The 27,142-nt window shown below is 45.5% G+C and overlaps 1 protein-coding gene across 1 annotated transcript in view; it reads right to left on the bottom strand.

Annotated features, from left to right (window-relative positions):
- Window positions 1-484: 484 nt before the first annotated feature.
- Window positions 485-27,142, bottom strand: part of trpa1b (transient receptor potential cation channel, subfamily A, member 1b) — a 150,885-nt gene continuing 124,227 nt past the window's right edge. Inside the window, exons 23-28 of the mRNA XM_078541229.1 lie at window positions 19,118-19,247; window positions 17,385-17,567; window positions 9,805-9,873; window positions 8,982-9,092; window positions 700-812; window positions 485-611 (exon numbers count right to left, since the gene is read on the bottom strand). Coding sequence (XP_078397355.1) covers window positions 494-611; window positions 700-812; window positions 8,982-9,092; window positions 9,805-9,873; window positions 17,385-17,567; window positions 19,118-19,247 — 724 coding nt within the window. The 3' untranslated portion in view covers window positions 485-493. The remainder of the gene's footprint in view (window positions 612-699; window positions 813-8,981; window positions 9,093-9,804; window positions 9,874-17,384; window positions 17,568-19,117; window positions 19,248-27,142) is intronic.

Here is a 27,142-nt window from a genome sequence, read left to right as displayed (position 1 = left end):
ATTGTCAAGTAATTCTATACAATCTTAATTGTTATTTCTGAATAATTGCACTTACTTGAGAGCTATAATGCTAGAATCCAAGCACACAATGCCTAATGCAGATTCATAAAACCTGGTCAACATTACAACAGTTAAAATAAACACAGCTTAGCATGTACACATTTGATGTTGAATATAGCAACACTTCTGCATTATTGTGCTTTAAATAACTTTTCTTGCATTTTTACTCAGTTATAATGGATGTAAAACCACTAAGCAGGTCAATTTAAACTGAAATTTAGACAGAAACACTGCACTTTTGCATTACTCATCAAATATGTGTAGTATTATTTGAAGACCATCCTATAAGGTACACTTATGCTCAGCTTCATCATGGGAAGTGTCTGTACTATGAACTTATTCTGTCTGGTTGAACATCATCTGTTTTAACCCTGGATCCCAGTTCCCCCCCCGCCCTCGCCTTTCTCTTGTTGTCTTTTGACTGTTGACTGTTTTATTGAGAGAATTCTTCCTGGTCCTGCTGTTCTGTCTCAGAATGAATTCCCATTTTTTGACCAATGAGCATAAGAAGCTCATGCTGCTTCTGCATTGTCACTGAAATATCCCTCAACCTGCAGATTTAACAAGATGAAATGAATCAGCATAGAAAAGTAAGATTTCAATTAAATATATTCTGAATTTATACAGGTGATTATGGACCTGTGCTTCTGTTTCTCCAGTTGTAATTCGAGCTTTTTGTGATCAATTGCACTATTCTTCACGTCAGAGGCTGTGTTAGGGATTTGTGATCCTGAAAAACTCCAGACCAAATTCTGCAATGAGAAGCAAGTTTGACCAATATTTTCCCATTGCACTTCACTTTACAATAACAATAAAAACTACAAGTCACATTGCCACTCAAGTTGCATTCCCATTTGGTTTGCAAGCCACAAACAACTTTCACCCAGGTGAACATTACAAAACATTTTTAATACCAGTCATGCTATTTGAACAGAATTGTGCACCATTATTTTAGACAAATAAATTCAGTGGAACTTGATTGTAATAGATAACAATGGACAACAATTGTGCATAGAACTTGAAGTTTTATGTCAATGAAGGATGACTTTATGCATAATTGCTGAGAAAGTGTGCAAACTGCCCTATAAAAGTATTTCATTCATGATAAGCAGCAGTTTCTGCTTAATTGATGATGAAATTCTCTCCATACGCACAGTTGTAGGAGGGAGAAAAGTATGAATGCAGGCTTATGGGCTGGAACAGTTATATGATCTGAATTGCTATTTCAAAGCATTCTGTTCCACTTTAACCTCTTGTGTCACTATAACAGGAATATATATATATATATATGTATACATACAACAACTACTTGCATTTATATATCTTTAAAACAGAAAAGCTTTCCAAGGCACTTCACAGAAAGATTATCAGACAAAATTTGACACCAAACCACAACAGCAGACAGTAGGACTGCTGATCAAAGACTTGATCTAAAAGGCAGGTGTTAAGGAATATATGAAAGAGAGGTAGGGGGGAGGTTTAGGGTGAAAATCCCAGAGCATAGGAGCCTTGAAGACACAACCACATGTAATGAACCAAAGATAATTGGGTTGCACAACAGGCCAGATTTGAAGGGTGCAGAGTTCTCAATGGGTTTGGAGGTTGGAGGGGGTTACAGAGATAAGAGGTGGAATTTTTCATGCCTGTTGGCATTGGGCGTGATCGATAGCATGAGCAGACAATATGGCGTGATCGGTTTTACAATAGTGGGAAACCATTTGGCGATTGCCCGCTCAGCCCGTCGATGGCGGGCCACGTTTCCTGCCATCGGACATCGGGAACTGCATTGTAATACATCAGCATATCATTATCAGGCCAGCCGGAATCGTTCCCCTCCCCACACCGTTGGTCGTCTGTCCACGTCAGTGGGAAAGCACGCCGACATGTTTCACAACAGCACATAAAAGGCGTGCGCTTGGCAGCCTGCACTTTGAGGAGCGCTCAGAGGTGAGTACACAGTATCGTTCTGCAGTGCTCGGCAGGGTCGCCTGTTAGACTTCAAGCTTCAGGGGCATCGGGGGATCGGGGTTAAGGGCAGCCCTGCCATTGAGGCGACTGGTGGCGGGGGGGAGGTGGTGTTAAGGCAGCCCTACCATTGAGGTGACTCATGGTGGCGGGGATGGGCAAGGGCAGCCTTGCCGTTGATAGTAGTGCACAAGCATTCAGGGTGGGGGGGGTAGGGTGGACGAGGGAAGCGCCCATGTATTAGGGAAAACTGCATAAAGTGACCATTCCTCTGCAGCTGAGACAGTTCAGGCACAGCCACATGGATATGATTTGGGTTGGGCTCCTAGCTTATCTGCCCCTCAAGCAACACAGGCAGCAAAATGCCACCAAGTTCTCCAGAGCTTTTCACCTCCCCCCATCCAACCACCAGCACCCTCCCTGTGCGCCTCCCCCCCGCCACCCCCCCAACCCTGCCTCAAACTGCAAATGCATGAGAATTTTAGCGGACTGCAGAATAGTTGGATGACTGCACATGTTGTACAATCTCCTTGTTAAAGCGGCCATGGGGCAGTCACTGCTGGAGGCGCTCACAGCCTCTTCCAATGTCAGCATCCCGGCTCGGGCCAGTCTCCCCCCATGGTTCAAGCTAACAGGACAGCCATGCAGCGCACTAATCTCTGGACATCCAAGTGGTGGCCAACACTCTCCAGGAAGCATTAAGGGGCCATCACACTGAACCAGGACAGGTTCTTAGTACACCCATGCTAACCATGTGTCTCTCTCTTTCATCCTGCAGGAGGAGTACATCAGGATCATGGAGCCTGGTGAACTAGCTGTATGCCTGTTGTCTACAGAGCACAAAGACGATGGAGGAGAGAGCGACTGAGACTCTTGGCTGTGCAGAGGCAAGAGCAGCAACTTTAGGAAGAAGAGGCGACTGGGCTCCTGCACACACCACCCAAGAGCCACAGAGAGCCATCGCAGGCCAGCACCTAGCTAGACCCAGGGTCTATAGACGCTGCCTTTCATTCCTGCAGATGACCAAGAACCAGTGTCGCTGAAGACTGCGCATGTCGAGGGAACTGGTCACTCACATCTGCCGCCTGCTGCAGGATTTGGCACCACAGGGCCATGGAGGGCATCCACTGCAGTGGTTGTAAAAGTGACCGCAGCACTCAATTTCTATGCCAGTGGCTCCATTCAGGGCTCCACAGGTGATCTCTGTGGGATATCACAAGCCGCCACCCACAAATACATCCATGAGGTCATGGATGCCATCTTTTTGAGGGTACACAACTGTGTGCATTTTGCCCGGGACCAGGACAGCCAGGGTGCAAGGACGATTGGATTCACCCTGATCTCGGGTTTCCCCACAGCTGCTAGGTGCCATCGACTGCACTCATGTGGCACTCAGACCTTCATCGCAACACATGGTGGATGACATAAACCACAAGGGGTTCCACTCACTGAATGTGCAGCTGATATGCGACCACCAGAAACGCATCCTGTCGGTCTGCGCACAGTTTCCAGGGAGCGTGTACGACGCCTACATCCACAGTCGGTCACAGATCCCTGGAGTCTTCCAGGGTCCACAGAAACTGCATCGTTGGATCCTTGCAGACAAGGGCTACCCACAGAGGCCGTGGCTGATGACACCCGTGCGGCGGCCTCAGACTGCAGCAGAGCGAAGGTATAATGAGGCTAATGCTGCAGCTCACAACTTGGTGGAGCAGACCATCGAGATGCTGAAGATGAGGTTCCAGTGCCTGGACCAGTCTGGTGGAGCCCTGCAATACAACCTGCAGAGGGTGTCACGCATCATCATCGTCTGCTGCGCCCTTTACAACCTGGTGCTGCAACGGGGAGTCGAGTTGGCTGAGGAGGAAATAGAGGAGCTGGAGGTCTCCTCATCTAATGGAGGGTAAAGAGGTCCTTGGAGGCGACGATGTTGGGGATGAGACCCTCGCACTGGCTAGACAAGGCAGGCGCGCTCGGGAGGCCCTCATAGCTGCAGGATTTGTGGAGGATGACAATGACATGCAGTGAGGAGACCCCATAGATCCTCACATTGCATCTTTGAACATTTGATTCTAGTTTGGCTGATGGCAGCACAAATACCCTCTGTGAGAATGCTCCTGTCATGGGGGTGCAATGGAAGCCCTGATAGTCACTCGATTGCAGGATGATGATGATGACGTGCAGTGAGGACACTCCATAGATCTTCACATAGCCTCTGAGAATGTCTGACTCCTGTATGGCTGAGGGCAGCTCGCTTGTGCTCTGTGATCAGGGTCATATCATAGAGACGCAGCCATGAAACTTTAGAAGCATCTAATCCTTTATCTACCTTCAGCATCTGAGCCCTTCAGGAGCACAGCATCAGTAGTCACAGGTGCTGAAGAGATGGGGGCCAGCCCCTCCTTAAAGGTGCTGAGAGCACAACGAGAGAATGAGAACACTCTGTGGCGCCTGCCCACTACATTCTGGCAGCAATGACCAGCACTGCCGAGATGCAGGCATCAGTAATGTTTCCAGGGAGTGTGAGGCTGGACCATCGCTTTGGTCTGAAAGCTGCACAGAGCACAGGGAGGAGGCCCTGGACTGAGACACCTGCCTTTATCTTGTGCAGAAAGGTTTCACATGTGAGTGACAAGAACACTGCTCATCAGAACAACAAGCCATAGGCAGGGAGACATTCTTGGGAGTTTATTGACAATAGTGAACAGTATGTACAAGTGATTAACACCATTGCTCAGGCTGTGCAACTAATTCCTAACTTTCCTAACCCTGCTGCTACGTCTTGGTACTCCCCGGACATCCACAGCGGAGGTGAAGGCAACCTGCTGACTGCAACGCCTTGTCTGTGATGGCATTGGTGGGCATCATAGAGTCATAGAGTTTTACAGCATAGAAAAAGGCCCTTCGCCCATCATGTCTGTGCCGGTCATCAAGTCCCTATCTACTCTAATCCCATGTTCCAGCACTTGGCCTGTAGCCTTGTATGCTATAGCATTTCAAGTGACCATCTAAATACTTCTTAAATGTTGTGAGGGTTCCCGCCTCCACCACCCTTTCAGGCAGTGAGTTCCAGATACCCCCCACCCTCTGGGTGAAAAAAATAATTCCTCAAATGTCCTCTAAACCTCCTGCCCCTTACCTTAAATTTATGCCCCTGGTTATTAACCCCTCCATTAAGGGGAAAGGTTTTTTCCTATCTACTCCATCTATGCCCCTCATAATTTTGTAGATCTCAATCAGGTCCCCCCTCAGCCTTCTCTCCTCTAAGGAAAACACACCGTTTCCATGGCGGATGGACTCTCAGTCAGCCATGAAAATGCTCATGAAAATTTCAAAAGTAAGCAATGACTTTCCAGTGTTATTATAGGGCTCACCAGTTCTCCTCATAGTGGATACAGGAAAAGTGCTTCAAAGGCTCAACAGATCTCTGGACTTTAAATGAATCTGAAGATGAAAGCATAGTGTCCACTTGACACAATAAAGTCAGACTCCCAATAATGTTAAATGCATAAAGCACTTTATCCACTGGATAATATACGCTCATGCAAATGAACACTTATACAATGCTAGTCAGTTTAATGGCCATTTACCTTTAAAGGACAGAGGCCCATTATCAATTGTTGCATTAAAACATGTTTAACTTATATAGCATCTAATAATGACAGTTGAAGTGAGCAATACTTTTTGAACTTACCTGTTAAAAGGTTCCCAAATCTGCAACAGGCTCTACCCATGGTCCACGACACCTCTGAGGTGCCATGAATCATGTCTTCTAACAAAATGAGCCCAGCTCCATGGAAATAGTGGGGGTGTCTAAAATGCCCACTGCCGAAATGGAGTAGGCAAGGGAAGGATTGCTTAGTGCAGCCTCGCTACCTTCACCATTATCCCAGGGCCGTAAAAATCCCACAAGGCGGGAATGAGGGCAGGAATCCTAGAATCAGGTCCGGTCTGCCATTTTTAAACCCCCCATTTCTGTTTCGACATGGACAGATGCATGAAAATCTGGCCCATTGACTTTAGGCTTCCTAATAATTAATTGGAGGAAATTTCTGTTTGCCAACACTGGATTCCAGCCAAGGAGCATCTTATCATTTCTCTCTGAAATGTCTAAAAGCATTTGTACTACTTTAAAATGCAATAACTGTTCTTTCATGGACTAATTATTTAGTGCTAATTCTTCACAAAGTGATGATGAGTTTGTGTGCTAATTCAACCAAATCCAATGTCTATCAGAATCGTTAATGCTTGTAAACTCATAACTTTCCCAGATGCACCTCAGTGGCAAAAATCAATTCCTCGACAGTGCATCAGCTCTGTTTCTGAATTGGTCACTAGTCTCTAAACAGCTCCAACTATCATGCACCAGTGATGTTTACTGTACATACAAAAGCCAGTTCCCAGGTCCAGATCTATCTTCCTCCCAGCCTGGTTCGACTCTAAATTTTGAACAGGCTGGTTGCTGTGGGATGCCCATCCGTGACATGGCAATGAACCAGGCATCCCACCAGCACCATCAACCAGCTGGCCAGTGCCTTCCACCAGTCAGTCACCCAATAATTAATAGCTACTCTCATTTGCTTTGATGTGGTCCTTCCATCTATGTGCAAACAATGGAATATTGCAAAATTCAGAGTGTAGTTTCTCTCATCCTCACTTAAAAAATATACTTATGGTTTAGTAAGAGACAGCAGAATTCAAGTGATCCTGTCCTGGGAGTCAAATTGACATTTGAGGCAACTTAGGGTTACAGTACATCATGTAATAAGTGGAACATTTTAATGAAGTATTCGTGTATGTGCCCACTCTGTATAGTTTCCATAGCCTCTGATTTGCATGGTCAGAAATATTTGCATGGAAAGAACAGCCAGTTTGAAGAAACAAAGAAATGCAAATCTTTTGTTTAATTTTATACAACATAAATTTTGCTTAAGAATTTCCTTTTTGGATTTCAGTTGTGCAATTATAAAAATTTACAGTAAATTTTCAAATTGTACATCTTCTGGTATTTCATTGCAATCTACTGTCTGTTGATTTCTCTTGTGTTGTGCACCATAGAAATGAACATACTGCAAAAATATCGAATGAATTATTCATTGTGTGTGAAAAGTACAGCACAAATGCATCAATGCACTGATCAACATCATCAGAAAGTATAGTGTCATGTTATAACACTAAAGACATCAGCTCTACCTCCCCACCGCTTCACTCAACTGCTCTACCACTGCTAAATTATCGGACTGCATTTCTGGCATTTCTGATGGGCAGAAATGTATACCAGTTAGATATTGGGAAAAATGAAGTCATTTGTCTTTGGTCCCTAATCCAAATTCCAACCCCCAGCTACTGACTCCATAAGAATATACGAACACGAACATATGAATTAGGAGCAGGAGTAGGCCACTCGGCCCCTCGAGCCTGCTCCACCATTCAATAAACCATGGCTGATCTGAATGTAACCTCAACCCCACATTCCTGCCTACCCCGATAACCTTTCTCCCCCCTGTTAGTCAAGAATCTATCTAGCTCTGCCTTAAAAATATTCAAAGGCTCTGCTTCCACTGCCTTTTAAGGAAGAAAGTTCCAAAGGCTCCGTTCCTCTCTCTGGCACCTGCCTGGGACTAAACGAGGCTGTGTGTAATCTTGGGTCCATATTTGTCCCCAAGATGAGCTTCTGGCCACATATCAATGCCATCACTAAGAACGTCTATTTGCACCTCCGTACCATCACCTGACTTCACAACTGCCTCAGCTTATCCACTGCTGAAACGCTCATCATGCCTTTGTTACCTTTAGACTTGATTATTCAAACCCACTGGTCTCCCATATTCTACCCTCTATAAACTTGAGGGCATTCAAAACTCTGCTGCCCATGTCCTTATTTGCACCAAGTTTCGTTCTCCTACCACCCCTCTGATTGCTGACCTAAATTTGTTCCGGGTCAAGGAACGCCTCGATTTTAAAATTCTCATCCATATTTTCAAATTCCTCCATGTAACTGTTTTCCCCTCCCAATCTCTGTAATCTACTCCAGTCCCACAATCCTCCAAGATATCTGCACTCATCTAACTCTGGCCTTTTGAACATCCATGATTTTAATTGCTCCACCATTGATTGCCATGCCTTCAGCTGCCTATAGGCCCTAAGTTCTGGAATTCTCTCCCTAAATCTCTCTGCCTTGCTACCTCTTTTTTTCTTTAAGATACTTCTTAAAATCTATCTCTTTGACCAAGCTTTTGGTCATCTGGCCCAATATCACTTTCTGTGGCTTGATGTCTAATTTCACCTCATAATGCTCCTGTGAATGCCTTGGGACATTTGATTATATTAAAGGCACTATATAAGTTCTTGTTGTTGAGAATCCTGAAATACTCACATGCTCCTTTCTCGGAATATGCACAAAATCAGCAAGTATTTAATTAATAATATTATCAAATGGAGTTAATGGATTTTTGCTGGATAAGTTTTATATTAGTTGTGACAAAAGCAGCATCTTCATCTTGAGTCAAATAGGGAAAGATGTTATATTTTTTGTACTGCATTCCTGAAATGATTAGGATTTAAATGAAACAGTCATTCCTTAGTAAACTTCAAGATGGAGGATGGGTTCAAGGCTGGGTGATATTGGTCTTAGGTTGTGGAGGGGTAAAGTGAGTAATTCTGAATTGGCAGCTCGTATTACCCCCCACCTGATTTTCTTTTCTATTTGCTTCAAAAGGAAGTCAATTCATTTGAATGAAAATTAGCAAATTCTGTAATGAGCAGCAAATCCATTTTGCCAGATTATCTTCGATGCAGACAAAGATTTATGCCAAAGTCATTGGCTGCAGCGTTTAGAATATTTGCATCTTCAGGAATAAAATTAAGCACATTTAACCACCTCCACACTTTCTCTCAATTCTTTCACCTGTCCCGTGTAAGGTCAATTAATTTGTTGTAGTTTTTCACATGCTTACCTCAATGACAGAACCACTTGTCTTGTTAGGGTATACTATTATTTTCTCTTGGTCGACTCGATTAAGAAACCAATAGGGAAGTTTCTCCTCCAAACTGGTATGAAGAGAAATCTGCAGAAACAAAATTTATTCAGTAGAAATATTTGCATCATAGGCCTGAATTTTTCGGTCGTTGGGCTCGGACAATCGGTGGGCCCGGGGCTGGACGGGAAATGGGCCACCGGCCGCGATCAGCCCCCAACCACGATTTCATGCTGGCCTGCCAATTAATAGCCAGCCAGTGTTAAACACGCGCTGAAATGCTCAGCGCTGCCGGGGTGGGGGGGACGGGAAGAGGGCGGGTGATGACGTAACCTCTTCCAGCCCCCACTGGCAGTGCTGGGCCTTTCTCAGCACGCATTTCATGCTGGCTGGCCATTAATTAGTCAGCCAGCACAAAATTGCGGTCAGGGTTCAATTGCGGTCAGGGACCCGTTTCCCATCCGCTCCCAGGCACCTGACCAGCGAGAAACTCAGACCTGGGAGAATGGCCCGTCCGCCAGCCCTAAATGTGGATGGGCCATGTAAAATTGCTGTTGATTACATCATTAATGGGCTTAATTGCCCACTTCATTATCGGCGGGCATGCTTCCGACAGCTGCATGCGCCCACTGAGCGAAATATCGTGCAAGTGCACATTGATGTCAGGACGCTTGCCCAACATCATCTCGTACTACTTCAAGTCCATGGGGGTCAGGCACCTGCCCACAGGACGTACAGTGTTGGCCATAATGTTGCATTCTTCAGAAAGATTGAACAACTTCACTGAATCATAAAGACTAACCTGCATTGCAATCCTTTTTAAGGATGCAGTTTTCTGGACTTCAGCTATGTCTCCCACTGCTAAACCAATCTATATTCAAAATAAAAGATACATCAGAAGTTGTGCAGACTCTCTTATCAATATTTGTCTTCCAAACATGGGCTGTGCATCAACTTTCCTACTTTTGGTAGAAGTTTCACTTATAAGATTATAACTTAAAATCATTACTGGCTTCATAATTTCTCCTTTGTTTTTGCTGCAGAGTGAGAAAAATCAAAATGATAGATTTGCAGAATTGACACCACAGAAGGTGCCTGTGCTCGTGCTAATTGGAGTTATTTACTTTGCTCCCATTTACCTGTTCGTGTGTCATATTCTTTTATATTCTTCATTTTCAAATACTTATCCAATTCCCTTGTAAATGATATTATAGTCTTTAGGGGAGAGTTTCAGCTAGGTTGCTCTGGTTTTTCCCAGCGTGATTCGCCCTAACTCAGCTAAACCAGTGCAAAAGATCAAGGAATTTCATGTCCAGGTTTTATTCAAACAGCGATTTAAAAGACATCACACTGGAAATCGACCCTTATTTTTAAAGTGGGCATAACCCCCAGTTTGAGCTGAGTTTCTATTAATTGTACCCAATTGTAGGGACTTGTCGAGGCTCTTAAAATTAAGTTGGATTTTAGGTACAAGGATATTAACAGGCACCTTTGAAACGCTCAAAAATATACAAGAATAATTTCCTAAAAAACTGACTAGTGTATACCAATAAATCAATAAATGATTCGGTATAGCTTTCCAAAATCATTTTCAGTTATTTAAAATCAGGTTACTCGTAGGCGGCAGACTAGGCACTCTGATTAAAAATAAAAATGCTTATATTTTGTGATAAACCCATTTACAGCTATATTAATAAAACTACACTGGATCACCACTCATAAATACATTAAGCAACATTACTTAAGTAAAAAAAAATACATAGCTTGGCATGGGGGACCATAGAGGATGGGAGGGGGGCATGAGGTGGCATGGATGGTGCTTGGGAAGTGTCTGAAGGTTGAGAGATGTGATGGGTGAGGGCTGGGAGACCTTCCTGTTTTTATTATAACTGGGATGAAATCCCACAGCATCGAGGTGGGCCTTTTAAAAAGCCCCTGGCAGACCCTGTGGCTGTCTCCGAACTTTCTCCAGGGTTGACTGGTCTGATGGCACCCTTGTAGGTGTACCCCCTTTTCCCTCCAACACCCAAGTTTGTGACACCAGATTCACATGTGTGTGTATGGCTTAAACAGAATAACCAGCGGGGCAAGTTTCTTCTGATAATTCACAATCGCTTTACTGAATCACCCGCAACCCCACAGTACAAAACCACAAAATTTAAAACAACCTGTTCCCAATACCCAACACGGAGTCACCACGACTCTGGCTTAAGCTTACTAAAACACCATATCTCTTTCTGAAACCTTAAGAAAAAACACTCAGACCAATATTGCCAGGATATGGCTGAAACGAGTTACCGGCACAAAACACTAAGCTTTTGCCCCAAACCTTCACAAAACCCAATGTTGACTGTAGGCTTGAGTCAAGGTGACCAAACTCAACCCTTCTTCCTACTGCAACCCAAAACCTTCAGGCCAATTCCACCACGATATGGCTGAAAACACTTACAGTCCCCAAGACGGATGGCCTGTCTGGTGTAGAATGTAGGCCTGAGTCAAGGTGAGCAGCCCTGACCCTCCTTCCAACTGTAGCCCAGATACTCAGATCTGCTCTTCTTTTATAGCAATTTAACACAGACTTGGCCAAACATATTTCCTGTTGTTCCAATGTCCATTTAGTTGATTCCATGCAAAGTTGAGACAAATGTCATCAGCTCCTGCTGGTTGAAACAATATGGGATTTTCCATGGAAGATATATTCAGATGAATATTATCAGCTCTCATTGTATGAACAATTCTCCTGCTATTTGAGGTGGCACAGTAACATCACCTTGGCTCCAAAGTTAATGAGGGTTTGAATGACCCTTTTTCCAGTACTATTGTCTGGAGTACAGACCTTAGTTGCATAATTCCTTGAGTGTATTGTATTGATGATGTGCCCTTTGTGCTATTGTATTGGGTAATTAGACTTCCTGATTGCATTAGTCAATGGCAGGTAATGGCAGTCAGTCAATGTCCAAATCCTTTTGATGAGTCACTGGGCAGAATTTTTCATCCCGTGGGCAGGCACGCGTCCAACCCGGTCGGGAGTAAAATAGTGTGCAATGACATTGGGTGAGTGTCCTGACGTCATCACGCATTTGCATGATATTTTGGTCAGCGGACTCGCACAAGAGTCTGCAGTACGCCTACCAACAATTAAGAGGCCTATTAAGGCCCTTAAGCGCATAATTAAAAGCTATTATGCGCTACTTGTCCAACTTATGGTTGGTGGGCTGGCAAATAGGCCAAGTGGCCTTTGCATTTTTCACGAAACCTCATCCACGGGCGGGGTGAGATTTCCAACAGTAATTAAAAAGACAATAAAAATTTTTAACATAACTTTTAACATGTCCCTCTTCATATGACTGAGTCACATGTGGGGACATGCTTATGTCATTTGTAAAATCTTTATTTTTGCATGCACAACCTTCAGCGTTTACCTTCTTCCTGCCCCCACCCCGGCAGTGCTGAGTTCCTCAGCACGCCTTTCACTCTGGCTGGCCATTAATTGGCCAGTCAGTGTGAATTTGCGGTCGTGGGCTGATCATAGGCAGCAGAGCTTTTCCTGGCTGTTCCCGGGCCTGCCTGATGAAGGGAAAATCCTACCCACTGTTTTTAACTAAAAGTCCGAATTAACCCCTTGCTGTCTAGCCCTATACAGCTGACTGCAGCTTGCCTTTTGTAATTTATAGTTCCATTCATTAGGTCAAAACAGGGTCATGGGTTTGAAATCATATTCCATAAATTTCCCAGTTGGAGGGGATTCTGATCCTAAAGCCTGCACCTGTGCCCTCACAATGAAAATCCTGTCCTTGCAGGTATTTTCTCCTGAGGCGGGTGGGCTGAGCTGAGAATTTTCCCAACTCCCATTACCTGCCTCAAGGATGAAAATCCAACCCTAAGAGTTGAGGTGGCTTGAAGTTGACACATCTTATGATTGAGTCTCAAATCTATATCCAACTTTAGCAGTGCATTTATCTGAACTAGGCAGGTCTGCAATGCTTCAAGGTACTTCTAATGATGGGCTAGCTAATGGGGCTCACTATTGAAACTAAAAGTTATAAACCTGTCACTGAGCGCTGGATTCCTCCCATTTGGTACAGATAACCACGTAAATCAATGCTGCAATGGGCAATGTAGTCATGGCTGGATCTGTAGTGGGCAAGTTATCAGTGCTCCATTTGGCAATGTTGCAGGGGTTTCACTGGCCAACTTGCAGCAGTATCTCTGTGCACACTTGGCAGTTCCTAAGCCTTGGTTCTGCCAACCTGTACTCAAGCTGTCTTGGCCTTGGTAAGTGGAATGTATCCTTATATTCTCCTTATAGGGAGAATATGTGCAGTCCATATTAGCCAAACAAATCCTAAAGTTGGTGTAGATTTTTAAACAGGTTAGAAACTCAAAAACACAGGGATGGACTTCTTTTTTACCAGATACCCAATAGTCAAAAACCACATATGAAATTTGGATTTTATACACAGGAACACTAAAAAACTTGATGTTAAATTTGTGTAAGACATTGGTCAGGCCACATTCCTAGTATTGGTTAAGCCACACTTGTGTACAGGCCTGGGCATTCCAGTGTGGAGATAATATTAGAACAAAGATTGCATAGCCTTGTATATCAGGGATAAATGGTTAAAGTTATAAATGAAGGCTCAAAAATTGGGGCTTTAACTGTGGGAAAGGAAAAGGTTGAGAATGTTGGATAGTGGTTTGAAAATTGAAAGATTTTGATGGGCTTAGCAGTGAAACAAGATGAAATTTTAACCTCCATGCATGGCCAAAAACAGGCAGAGGTCTGTTTAAATGGATTGGGGAGCTTAGCCCACTTCTGCCTAGATTTCACAGCAAGGACACCCGCTCAGTGCTGGCAAGGTTCTTTGTAAGAATGCAGTTTGAGCTGATGACAAAATTGGTGCTTGACTGATGTTTTTACACACTGCCTGTGCAGGGGAGCAATGGTAGATTCCCTGCCAAGCCAACTGTGCCAGGAACAGGAGCCAGGGCCAGAATGCAAGCTTCAAAATATTGTTCCTTTGTGCTCCTTTGGGTCCCTCCAGGATACCTGGATTAGGATTTTACTGGCCATGAGGTGATGGGCTGAGAGGCTGGTGGGCCGTTAAAATGCTGGGGAGCTACGTCGGGACTGCTCCATAGCTGCAGTTGTAGCTGCAGCAGGAGGCAGATTTCAGTGAGGCTGTCCTTAGTAAAAACCAGAATGGTCTGACAGACTATTGCGTGCTCAGGTTGAGGCAGGGGAATTGGTCCTTGAATATCTGGGTGGATATGGCATTTTGATGACAGCGCTTCTGCTCCTCCTGCTTCTCCCTCTTCCAGCAGTTTGTCCTGCACTGTCACCTCTGCTAATTTTCCCTATCATGCTGCTGACCAAGGGAGGTGAAAATTACTGCACCCTTGTCTGGGAGCAAGTGGTTTGTGCAGAATCCTTGAAGTTAGGAAATAGTCCTGCTCTATGTGCCACGGCAACCGTAAGCAATTTAAGAGACAACCAACACTTTTACAATCGCAGCAAGAGCCAGTAACAATCAATCAGCAACTAAACTGAAATTAGCTGATGGTCCCTTTAACTAGTGCTGTTGGGGGTGTTCTTCCTGTTGCTGAATGCACATTCGGCTGTGCAAGATTGAGACATGGGCAGAATTTCACCCGTGTCGGGCAGGCTTGGCGGGGGCGGACGGCAGTGGTTGGGAAGCCGACCGTTGCCCACGATCGGGACCAGAGGTTTCATGCTGGCAGGCCAATTAAGGCCCGCCCAGTGTGAAATGTGAGCGGCAGCGCTCAGCACTGCATGTGCGGGTGGGGGGAGGAGTGCAAGCGGAGAGAGCACGAACTTCGCACACACGCGCGAGTGAGCGCTTCATAATCTCCCTGAGAAACAGAGCTGCCTCAGGGAGATGAAGAGTGATATAAAAAAAATGAAGAAAATAAAAATATAATAAAACATGTCCCCTCACGTGACTCTGTCACATGAGCAAGGACATGTTATTAAGTTTTAAAAATTTTATTTTATTTTTATTTGCTTTAGGAAACCTCATCCTACCCATGGTCTTTTCCACCTCCTGGGCTAAGGCCTCCAGAGCCACATCAAAGAAGCAGGAATCCTATCTCTGACCGAATGCTACATTGGTTCTCTTATCTGCCAACCAATACACCTTCGGAGATGGTTCCACCAGCTGTTGCAGCCGCAATCACCTCCCATTTAAGAGGTGCAGACAATATTTAAGAAGTGGAGGCTAGCTGTAACTCAACCTGGGCCTGCTGCTGAGCGTGCAACCATTCAGCAGCATGTTTAGCAGTGATCTGCACACTCCAATTATTTAAATGAGCAGGTAGCATGAAGCTTACATTCTGCCTGTATCGCTTCCACCAGGCGTGGGGTAATCATGCCTCATGTTCCCCATGCCTGAAAACTGGTACCAACGAATTGTTAGTTTCATGTGCTTTCGTTTTTATAGGCCAAAATTTTCCGTTTGGTGGGCGGAGCAGGTGCTGACGCAGGCAGGCGCGGGCCCGATCGCCACCCATGATCAGGGCCGCGCCGCCATTTAGCGCGGGCAGGCCAATTAAGCCCGCCCAGCACATTTCCAACTCCCGTGAAGAGCAGGAGTGTGAGGTTTGCGGCGGGCGTGCACAAACCACCAGGTCCAATGGCGACCCGGCAGTCTGTTTAAAAGAAGGCCTGGCAGCCTCCTGTAGGCTGTTCGCTATGGCCAGCTGCAGGTCCTGCCACAGGGGGTCTGCTCAGCAGGTCAATGTTGAGGGAAGGGCAGAGGAGGAGGGCAAGCTGCAGGGTCTGCCCCAGGAGTAGGGCAGGCTGCAGGTTAGGCCACCAGGGGGGCCAATGTGCCCCTCATTTTTTTGATGATTGCCTTGCTGCCCTCCTCGAGGGGGTGGCAGCACGGCGGGAGGTGCTGGTTCCCCAGGATGGGAGGAGGAGGCCCCCCCCCACATGATGAAACATGCCTGGAAGGAGGTGGCGGAGGTGGTGAGCTCCCGCGACGTGGTGCGGCGCACCAGGATCCAGTGCCATAAGTATTTCAATGATTTGTTGCGCTCTGGAAGAGTGAGTGCCATGTTGGTGTTGGGCATTTAATCCAGCAGGTAGCCTTAGCCTTTGAGGGCCCCTTCCCCACCCAAGCCTTACTGTCGTGACTGCATTGAATCATGTTGGGCATTTCTCGTACGCTGGGTGGGCAACCAGATAGCGACCATGCTTACATCAGCCTGTGGATCATGAGGAGATGGGTTCTCCCCCGCATCATGTGTTACTCTTTGTCGCACATGACTAGTCTGGGGGCAACCTGCAGGAGATGCAGCTAGGTGCATACTCAGAACCCCAACGCATGTCCTATTCACAGTGATGAGATTGTGGAAGGGGAGCCTCAAGGTCTCGTGGCCAAGAGCCATCTGCTGCCCTCGGCGCTGCACCTAGTTGAGCCTCCTTGCCATGGGAACGAAGACCGTGTGTTTCTTAAAGTGATGGATGCAGAATGTGTCCAAGGTGGCGTTGGGGGGGGGCGGGGTTGGGAGCAGGCGTACTATCTTTGTGTGACTGATCAGCAGTAGCGTGAAGAGGAGGCACTGGAGGCCTGAGATGGGCCACTGTGGTTAGGGTGCAGTGTGCGCGTGCAGAGTCCATGTGCAATTAGCCCCACTGAATGGTCTTCTCTGTTTTGCAGGAGAAAAATACGCACAATGCCTCTGAGCATTTGCGCACTGGAGGCGGCCAGGCCCAGTTGCTGATTTTGAGCCGTTTTGAGCAGGAGGCCCTGGAGCTTGAGAGGCACCATGCACCCAGGTCCACAAGTGTCGGTGAGGCTGGGGTGGAGCGGCCAGGTATTTGAGGTCCACAGTGAAGCTCTGTCTTCCCACCATCCAAAGCACTTATGATTGTTGGAATTGTTATTGTAGCAACATTGCTCATTCACAGACTGATAGAGTCAGAGGTCTGGGTCATAGACAAAGGTCCCTCGGCTCTTCGAAGATGCGCATGTCCAACACCTTCCAAAGTCGCCTTATCCCATTTCTGACCACTATCCCCATGACCTTGTATGCCATGGCATCATAACTGCACATCCAAATACTTGTTACATGTTAGAAGTGTTTCTGCATCCACCACCCTTTCAGGCAGTGCGTCCCACATTACTGTGTGCAAAAGTTCCTCATCAACTCACCTGTCAACCTCATGCCCCTTGCCTTAAATCAATGCCACCAGGTTACTCATCCCTCCGCCAAGGTGAAAGTTGCTTTCTGTCAACCCTAACTATGCCCCTCATAATGTTATAAAGCTCATTAATGTCACCCTTCAATCTCATGTCATGCAATCACTGTTGCAATCATTGTGTTTTCGTCAGCAGATTTACACATAAAACCTACCAGTAAATTCATGAGGAGCAGTGGTATCAGCAACAAAAAGATAATTAGCATTGCAAAAGTCATCACAGGGTACCGCATCTTGTCTGTGCTATATGGAACCAAAAAATTCTCATTGTAGTTAATATCCCCTAACATCATTGCGAGCGTCTTCATCAGGGAAAGAATAGGAGTTCCATATGCCATCTGAAAGGAGAAAATGGAACATCACAGTGTCTTGTCAATCAATTTTAAACAAATACATCAAATAATCTTGGTTCAGGAAGTGTATTTTCTTCATATCTATTTGAAATGCCTTGAGACAGTTTTCTACATTACAGGCAGTATTATATATTTCTTTTGCACCTAAGACTGGCAAATTTTAACAAATATTACTTAACAGGTATTATGCCATATGCATATATCTCAGTACATCTAGAAATTCCTCCCCATCCGAATTCTGATGATGATTTTCCATTTACAGAAGGAGTTATTGTAAATTACTGCTCAACAAATGGTAAAATTTTGGATAATGTTTCTGAAACCAAAGATGCATATGTTTTCAAATTTTCATTAATAGATCAGCATATAAACTTTGTAATCATTGTTCATGGGTTGTAAGTACCTGATCTAAGAAACTTTTTACAGCAAAAGTTGTCATATGTGCTGTACAAATTATGAAAAGATACACTTATGTTTTGAAAATAAATGGGAAGAAAATTGAAATTTATGCATCTGTATTTATGTTCTCAATGGCAAAGCCTATCCCTAATTTCACTTGAACTGATTGGCTTGCTAGGCCATTTCAGAGGGTAGTTAAGAGTCAACCACATTGCTGTGGGTCTGGAGTCACATGTAGGTCAGACCAGGTAAGGACAGCAGAATTCACAGAATCACAGAATCACACAGTGCAGAAGAGGCCCTTCGGCCCATCGAGTCTGCACTGACGCGTGAGAAACACCTGACCTACCTAGCCTAATCCCATTTACCAGCACTTGGCCCATAGCCTTGAATGTTATGACATGCCAAGTGCTCATCCAGGTACTTTTTAAAGGATGTGGGTGTTTACAACAATTAATGATAGTTTCACGGTCACCATTACTGGGACTAGCTTTCCATTCCAGATTTATTGATTGAATTTAAAGTCCACCAGCTGCTATGGTGGGATTGAACCCATGTCCCCAAAACATTAGCCTCTGGATTATTAGTTCAGTGACATCATCATTATACCATCATCTCTAAAGCATCGAGCTTTATTTTCATCAGCAATTAGAATATTGAGCTAAGGTCAAACAGGAGCTTCTCATCTCCCATAAAGAAAATAATATCCCAAAAAAATCCAGCTGTGCTTAACCTCACTTATTTTAGTTTAATATAAAAATTCTATTGTTTCACCGGTAGTATTTAAAAAGTATACTTGTGTTACATTTTCTCTGTGGAATTCACAGTATTCCTTTGTAATATGGAAAATGTAAAAAAAATCTGTAACTGATGATGAAGAATGTAAAATCTAATCCAAAATGGCAGGTCATGTCTAACAGAATATTTTAAACAATTTCTCAAACTACACCAGTGCATACTGCACCAAGTAATATGATTGCGGGGGTGGAGCAGGGAGCTTACTGGATGTCAAAATACCCTGTTGGTGCAATTACGTTCATTTATTTGTAGTTCAAAGCCCACTGCCGCTCAGGTGCTCAAAGATACTGTTTTCATATTATATTTGATTATGAACTCCTAGCAGTGGCCACACCTACCTGCTCGTATAAAAGAATGTAGAAGGTCAATCCAAAAGCCAGGATAAGGAAGAAAAACAGGACCATAATATGAAACAAGGTTTTCAGAATCTCCCCAAACATTACGACGTAGATTCCACAAATATCGAATCTGAAGGACAGGCACAAACACAGCCATAAAACTTGTACCAAGTCTAAATGAAAATTTGCATAATTTTAACTTTGTCCATTTTATTTCTAAATCACACTACACCAAACAATGCTTCCAGAGTACAGACAGAAATAAACAGCTTTCTGCTACTGAGAGCTACTGGGTTTCATTTCACCTTGAATTCCAGCACTGAAGAAAAACATTTACAGAAATGTAAAAGTTGGTCTCAGCTTTCCAGCCCGGTGTATTAGATTTCTCATGGAAAGACAGGGACAACATCTGGAGAAAGGAAGAGTTGTTTCATTGGGAAGGCTCACACTTAAACCCAGCTGGGAACAATGTCCTGGCAAATCACATAACTAGGAATGTAAATAAAGCTTTATACTAAAAAGGGATTGGGGTTGGGAGTCTTCTAGTGAGGGGAAATTTATAAATATAAAAAAAAAGTCAAGGCCACAGACCAGTGTACTTTTTGGGTAAAGATAAGCAGAGTGTGGTAGGAAGGGACATAAATTTAGTCGTAATAGTGCATCAGTGGATAAGTTCAAATCAGAGGAAAATAGTAAAAAGTTAAAATTCAAGGTGCTTTATCTAAATGTACAAAGCATTTATGGCAAGTTAGATGAATTAATTGCAGAAATAAAGATAAAAGGTTTCAATCTAATTAGCGTATAGATCTATGTGGGCCAGGATTTTGCCTCCAGGGTCAAAAACTGAAATCGGTACCATTTCCAGTTCCCAACTCTGGCCCTGGGGGGATGTAGCCACAGCCCACAATTTCTGCAGAGGTGGGCTATTAATTGGCTGGAGGGTGGGTTGGGCAGCCAATTAGCGGCTGTGGGTGCAGGCTGGAGACAGGACTCTGAAAGCATGGGCCCAATTTAAAGGCATCACGACAGCCATTTGAAAGAAAAAGGGCTAGAACCTGTGGACAGGAGGAGAGGCAGAACCTTGGCACCTGGTACAGGACCACCCCTCGCTTCTCCTATACTGAACTCAAACTCCTCCAAGAGACTGCGAGGGTGAGAAGGGTGGTGCCCTTGCTGGAGGGTCGCAGGAGAAGGCTAAATGAAGCTGGCATTGCTGTAGGTGGCTGAGACCATCAGAAGCAGAAGTGCATAGGAACTGGGTCCAGTGCCGTAAAAGGTTCAATAATCTTCTTTGCTCTGGCAAGGTTAGTGCAATGCCAGACCATCAGAACAGGCCTCTGGATATTCAACTTCCAGCAGAGACTCCAGGTGAGGAGCCTGAGGGTGCATGCTGCTCCTGAATATGGGAGAAATGTGTGCCCAGGGTTCTTACTGATCTCTCAGCAAGGCTCAGAGCCATAGAACTGTTGAGAACTTAACAAACAGATATATGCAGCTGCCATGTCAATAAGCCACTGGCATTGGTCTCAGAGCACATCAGAGACTTATCTCTCTCCCCATTTTGTCCTTGCAGGAGAAAAGGGATAATGGCAGAGACAGGGCTCTGACTGTGGGAGGGAGCCATGAAAATCGGCAGGGTGACCCCGCAGGACCGAATGGGGGGTGGTGAGATGGGACTACCTGGAGAAGAGGGTAAAAAGATATTGCAATCTGTAGATAAAGGGGGTGGGGTGCACTACTCCCTACCGGACAGCATGCCAAAGACTCAGCTACATTGGGAAGCGTCAGCACTGCACAGGCTTCTGCTGTCAAAGGCTAGCTCCCAATATCTCCTTCATGTGTCTTCCAAAGGTCCTAGTGATGGACGAGAATACCTGTGTCCTGTCGAAACACTGGGGCTATCACAAGAGACTGAGACAGCAGAGCCAGCTGTCACATCTTACAAGCACATCCTCCATAGATATACTCACATCAGTGGGACCAGGCACGCACTTAGAAAGGGTGGCACTGGATGGGACTACCCTAGTGAGCAGGTGGTGGTGAAAGGGGCAGAGGGAAGTGTAGATAGCACCCCCCACCCTCCCCACCTCTCAGAGAACAGAGGATAGACACAGCCATGGTCAGCTGGGTCCAGATGTAGGGCCTCAGGAGTCACAAGAAAGAAGGCTCTACTTAAAACAGCAGAAGAAGGTGTGCACCCACATGTCAGAGTTCCCTGAGGCAATGCAGGGTCATGGCCTGTGAATGGAGGAGTCCATTCAGCTCACGTATGCCACCCTAACTCAAAAGCATTGAGCACATGAGCTCCTCCTTTAAGAGAGTGGCCAACTTCATGGGGAACCATATGTGGCAGCACTCAGAGTGGATGCAGCAGCAGCTCGCTGATATGTACTGAATGCATGCAACACTGTAGCATTGACCAAGCAGTGGCACTGCTAGTGCAAAGATGTATGGATGGATGCCAGTGGCACCTCACCTAGTCCCGTCCAACCATTTGGAAGGCCATTCAAGGGCTGAGACATTCACTTATGAGGATAAGAGTGCACCCCTCGCAGGGTGCCATCATCATCATTGGCCTCCTTGCATCAATGACCATCAATGTATCAAGGCGCAGTGACGAGGGCTACCCCTAGATTGATTCCAGTGCGGCAGCCTCTGGAGATGCCCCCCCTGCACCTGCATGATGTGGATGGTGAACACATATACCTTAGCTACAAGCTGAGACAAGCAGGCTGTCTCCGCCTCATCTGGGGCCATAAGGGGGAGCACAATGTAGAAGTGGCCACAAGCAGAGGCCACCACTTCGGGCAGAGCGCTGAGTGGGTCACTGGTGTTTGCTTCATTTGTGCATGTGCACTTTGTAACTTTTGGAACACAAAAGTAAATATTTGACACATGACTCCAGATATATGAGTTTCCATTCTTTAAGGGCAAAACTGGAAATAAAAATAGTAATGGAGAACCCCTGGAACTAAAAGTCGACAAATCCCCAGGACCTGAACCTAGGGCTCTAAAAAAGGTAGCTGCAGAGATAGTGGATGCACTGGTTATGATTTTCCAAAATTCTCTAGATTCCAGGACTGCTTCAGTGGATTGGAAGTTAGCAAATGTAACACCACTATTCATGAAAGGAGGGAGAGAGAAAACAGGCAAGTTAGCCTGCCGATGGTCAGTGGAAAAATGCTGGAATCCATTATTAAGGAAATGATAAAAGGCACTTAGAAAATCAGAATATGATTAGGTAGAATCAACTTGGTTTTGGGAAAGAGAAATTGTGTTTGGCAAATCTAGATTGTTGGGGATGGGTGACCAGTTGATAAAGGGGAACCGGTGGAAGTAGATTTGGATTTCAAAAGGCATTCAATAAGTCTCCGCACAAAATGTTGTGCAAGAAAAGGGCTCATATGATTGGATTAGCATGAATAGAGGATTGGTTAAAGGACAGAAAACAGACAGTAGGAATAAAAAGATCATTTTCAGGGTGACAGGATGTTGCTGGTGGGGTACCACAAGGAACAGGCTTCCCACTTCAGCTATTTATAATTTGTATTAATTACTTAGATGAAGGGATCAAGTGGGAGTTTGCTGATGATGCAAAGTTAGATGTGAAAATGAGCTGTGAGGAGGACACAAAGAGTCTGCAAAGGATATAGGTAAGTTAGGTGAGTTGGCAAGAAGGTGCCATATGGGGTATAATGAATGTGAGGTTATTCAGTTTGGTAGGAAAAATAAAAAAACTAAACATTTTTAAATGATGAGTCAATAAATATTGATGTTCTGAAGGATTTGGGTGTCCTTGTACAAGAAAAACAGGAAGTTAATATGCAAGGTAAGAGGCTGGGAATTCTGCAGAGAGTAGCTCACCGTCTAACTCCCCAAAGCCTGTCCATTATCTACAAGGCACAAGTCAGGAGTGTGATGGAATACTCTCCACTTGCCTTGGTGAGTACTGCTCCAGCAACACTCAAAAGCTTGATGCCATCCAGGACAAAACAGCCTGCTTGATTGGCACCCCATCCACTGCCTTCAACATCCACTCCCTCCACCACTGACGTACAGTGGCAGCAGTGTGTACCATATACAAAATACTCTGCAGCAACTCACAAAAGCTTCTTCACTAGCACCTTCCAAATCTGTGACCTCTACCACCTAGAAGAACAAGGGTAGCAGATGCATGGGAACACCATCACATGCAAGCTCCCCTCCAAGCCACACACCATCCTGGCTTGGAGCTAGATTGCTGTTCTTTCACAGTCGCTGGGTCAAAATCCTGGAACTCCCTCCCTAACAACACTGCAGGTGCACCTACACCACATAGATTGCAGCGGTTCAAGAAGGCGGCTCACCACCATCTTCTCAAGGGCAATTAGGGATGCGCTATAAAAGTGCTGGCCTACCCAGCGATGCCCACATCCCATGAAAGAATTTTTAAAAGGTACATCAAGCAATTCGAAAGGCAAATGGTATTTTGGCCTTTGTAAGGCGATTGGAGTACAAGAATAAGGAAGTCTTTCTGCAATTGCTCAAGGCTTTGGTGAGACCATATTCCTTTGTACAGTTTTGCTTTAGAAAGGTTGTGAGAAAGATTAATTCCAGGGATGGGAGCATTGTACTATGAGAAAAGATTTAGTACACAGGGCCTATACTCGCTGGAGTTTATAAGAAAAAGACTTTCATGAGTACATGCTGAGAGGCTGTTTGGGAGATTAGAACTAGGGGTAGTCTTAGCTTGTGGGGGTCATTAGGACTGAGAGTAGAAGAAATTTATTCCGACAGAAGTTTGTGAATTTTTGGAATTCTGCCCCAGAGGGCTGTGGATGCTCAACTGTTGAGTACATTGAAAGTTGAGATTGATAGGGACTTTGGGCTCCAAGGACATCGGTGGGAAAGTGGGGATGATGTTGAAGATCAGCCAATGATCTTATTAAATGTCAGAGCAGGCCTGAGGAATGATGGACTACTTCTGTTCTTATGCAGTTAAAGGCAGAGCTAGTAATATGTTCTAGGCTGCCTTTACTCTGTCCCTGCTTCCCTCCTTTACTGGGATGCAGTTCCTTTGGGCACTTTGCCCATATGTGATTGACATGCAAATTCAGATTCCTGAAGGGAGCAGGGCAGGTAGATAAGGTGGTTAAGAAGGCATATGGGATACTTGCCTTTAATAGCTGAGGCATGGAGTACAAGAGCAGGGAGGTTTTGCTGGAACTGTATAAAACACTGGTTAGGCCACAACTGGAGTACTGTGTGCAGTTCTGGTCGCCACATTATAGGAAGGATGTCTTTGCACTGGAGAGGGTGCAGAGGAGATTTACCAGGATGCTGCCTGGGCTGGAGGGTTTGAGCTATGAGGAAAGATTGGATAGGCTGGGATTGTTTTCTTTGGAGCAGCGAAGATTGAGAGGGGATCTGATAGGGGTGTATAAGATTATGAGGGGCATAGATAGGGTGGATAGGAAGGCACTTTTTTCATTAGTAGAGGGGTCAATTACCAGGGGGCATAGATTTAAAGTAAGAGGTAGAAGGCTAAGAGGGGAGTTGAGGAGAAATATTTTCACCCAGAGGGTGATGGGAGTCTGGAAGTCACTGCCTGAAAGGGTGGTTGAGTCAGAAACTCTCTTAACATTTAAGTATATTTACATATTCACTTGTGTTGCCATAGCCTCCAGGGCTATGGGCCAAGCGCTGGAAAATGGGATTAGTGTAGTCAGATTTTTGTTGACTGGCGCGGACACAATGGGCCGAATGGCTTCCTTCTGTGCTGTAAACACCTATGTTGGAATAGGTGAAACATTGCCTTTTCCATGGACTGGATTTAACGTCCCCCCTCCCTCGCTGGAGTTATGAAGGCAGGGGGCACATTAAAACCAGCAGACAGCCCGCTGCCTGCCTACACGCAATTTTATCAGTAGTGGGGGTAGCATCGGGAAGCCCACCCATTAGAGGAGCAATTGAAGCCCTAGGTGGGCAGTTAATATCCACATAAGGACCTCGTCCCTCCGTCACTAGGATTAAACCGGCAGCAGAAATGGCCCATGCCAAGCAGCCAGTCCGGCAGGTTTCCATGTATAGGCTGGTGGTGGGCGGAGGAGGGTGCGTCCCTCCTTAACTGGCCTCCTATGCCCATCATAGGACAACCCATGGTGTAATTCCCTTAGATTCTGCTCCCCTATGGCCTTTCAAAGCCCGACTCCCACCCTTCCAACTCGCCGACCCCCTTCGCTGACTCCCAAACACTTCTTACAATGTTCTGATCCATCACAGCTTGCCTCCTCAATGCCTGCGTTCAGTACTGGCAGTGGCCACCACTCCCGCTGGCTCCACCTGTACAGGAGAAAGCTGCCAGCCTCTGATTGAGTGGCAGCTCTCTGAGGTGGGACTTCCTGTCCTTGAGGGGTGGAAATCGCACCTCCGGCTTATTGTTACATGACAGTGGGGCAGCTGTTCTTCCCCTGGGTGGGCTCCCCCACAACCTTTTAACCATGGGGGCTGGGGACCACAGCACCCCATATAATTCAGCCCCATGTTTCTTGACCTTTGCCCTGATTGACCACTGGATACACAGCAGTCTATTAGGCTCTGGTGTGCTTTATCCCTAGGTTGGCAGAGAGGGTCTCAGTGGACCAATCACTCTCAAAGCACAGATGTTAGCAGCGATACAACAGGCAGGGGGAGAAATCTGCAGCATAGCTGCCTATTCCTCCCTCTGTGCTCGACCACAGCAAGCCCTTGCTGAAAGTCTGATGTGATTTTTCAGGTGGGGGCCATCCTGGTAGGGGCAGAAGTACAACAATTGTACTGGTATCCTGCCCCACCACAGATGTTCCAAATATGATAGCCTAGGTCACTGTTTTGACCTCAGTCTTTCTTAACTAAAATAAATATTTTAAAATAAATATAGGGGACTAAACTCACTGTGGCTCAATTTTGGGTACATAACTGACAGTACACACCCTGTGCAATCCCAAAAAAGGAAGGTGAGGACCATTCCAAATTGATCCTTGGATCTCATTGTGATAGTCAGAGTGAGCTGTGTCTGGAGGCGCCGAAGGTTTGGACAGCTCATTCTTACCACATGGCCAAATAGAATTTGGGTCGTTTGATTTGTTGCAATACCTTCAGATGGGTTGTGGAAGGGGAGGGGAATGTCAGGTGGGCCATGGCATACACCAGGACCAGAAGAGGCAAGTGGCTGACCTCATTTTCACTGCCTCCTACCAAAGGGAGTTAAAATTAAGGTCACATATTTTATTGTGGCAGCCCCCAGCAGTCTCTTTAAGAACCGTTGGTTCAGTTCCCTGTAGACCAGATAATGCTGAGCAGGGCAGGCCCAATGCTGGTTTCTCTTAAGGCAAGAACATTCAATGCATTCAAGGGTGTGAAAGGTTATAGGAGGTAGGTGGGAATGTTGAGATGGGGTCAGATCAGCCTTGATCTTATTGAATGGCAGAGCAGGCTCGAGAGACCAAATAGCCTACTCCTACTTCTAATTTGTATGTTCGTCTGTTCGCCCTCAGGGACAATACCACACCCAACAGACCTGAGAGAAGAACTGCTCTTGTCGGTAGAGAGCTGGCTAGGTACAATGTCCAGATCTCTGCCCACAGCAAGACATCCCTACCTGAAGACAATCAGCTCAAGGAAATTGATGCAGGTTACACAATCTTTCAGAGTGGCCGTGAAAAAGAAGAATGCTGCAAAGCTGGAATAGGCTTTGCTGTCATGAACCATCTCATCAGTAAGCTAACTTGTCTTCCCAAGGGTGTTAATGATCATTTGATGTAACTTAAACTCTCTCTGCATGGCAACAGGGAATCAACTGTCATCAGCGTGTACTCCCCTGCCATGGCCAACCTTGATGAAGTCTAGGGTAAAGTCTATGATGACCTCCAATCCTTGATTGCTACTGTGCCAAAGTCAGACAAGTTAATCATTCTTGAAGATGTCAATGCAAGAGTTGGTGCAGATCACCCGGCGTAGGAAGGTGTCATCGGAAAAATCAGGTTAGCAGTTGTAACTGCAATGGTC

The sequence above is a fragment of the Cetorhinus maximus genome, chromosome 4, assembly GCF_964194155.1.
Source record: "Cetorhinus maximus chromosome 4, sCetMax3.hap1.1, whole genome shotgun sequence".
Taxonomy (NCBI): Eukaryota; Metazoa; Chordata; class Chondrichthyes; order Lamniformes; family Cetorhinidae; genus Cetorhinus; species Cetorhinus maximus.
This window is presented reverse-complemented; position numbering and strand designations above follow the sequence as displayed.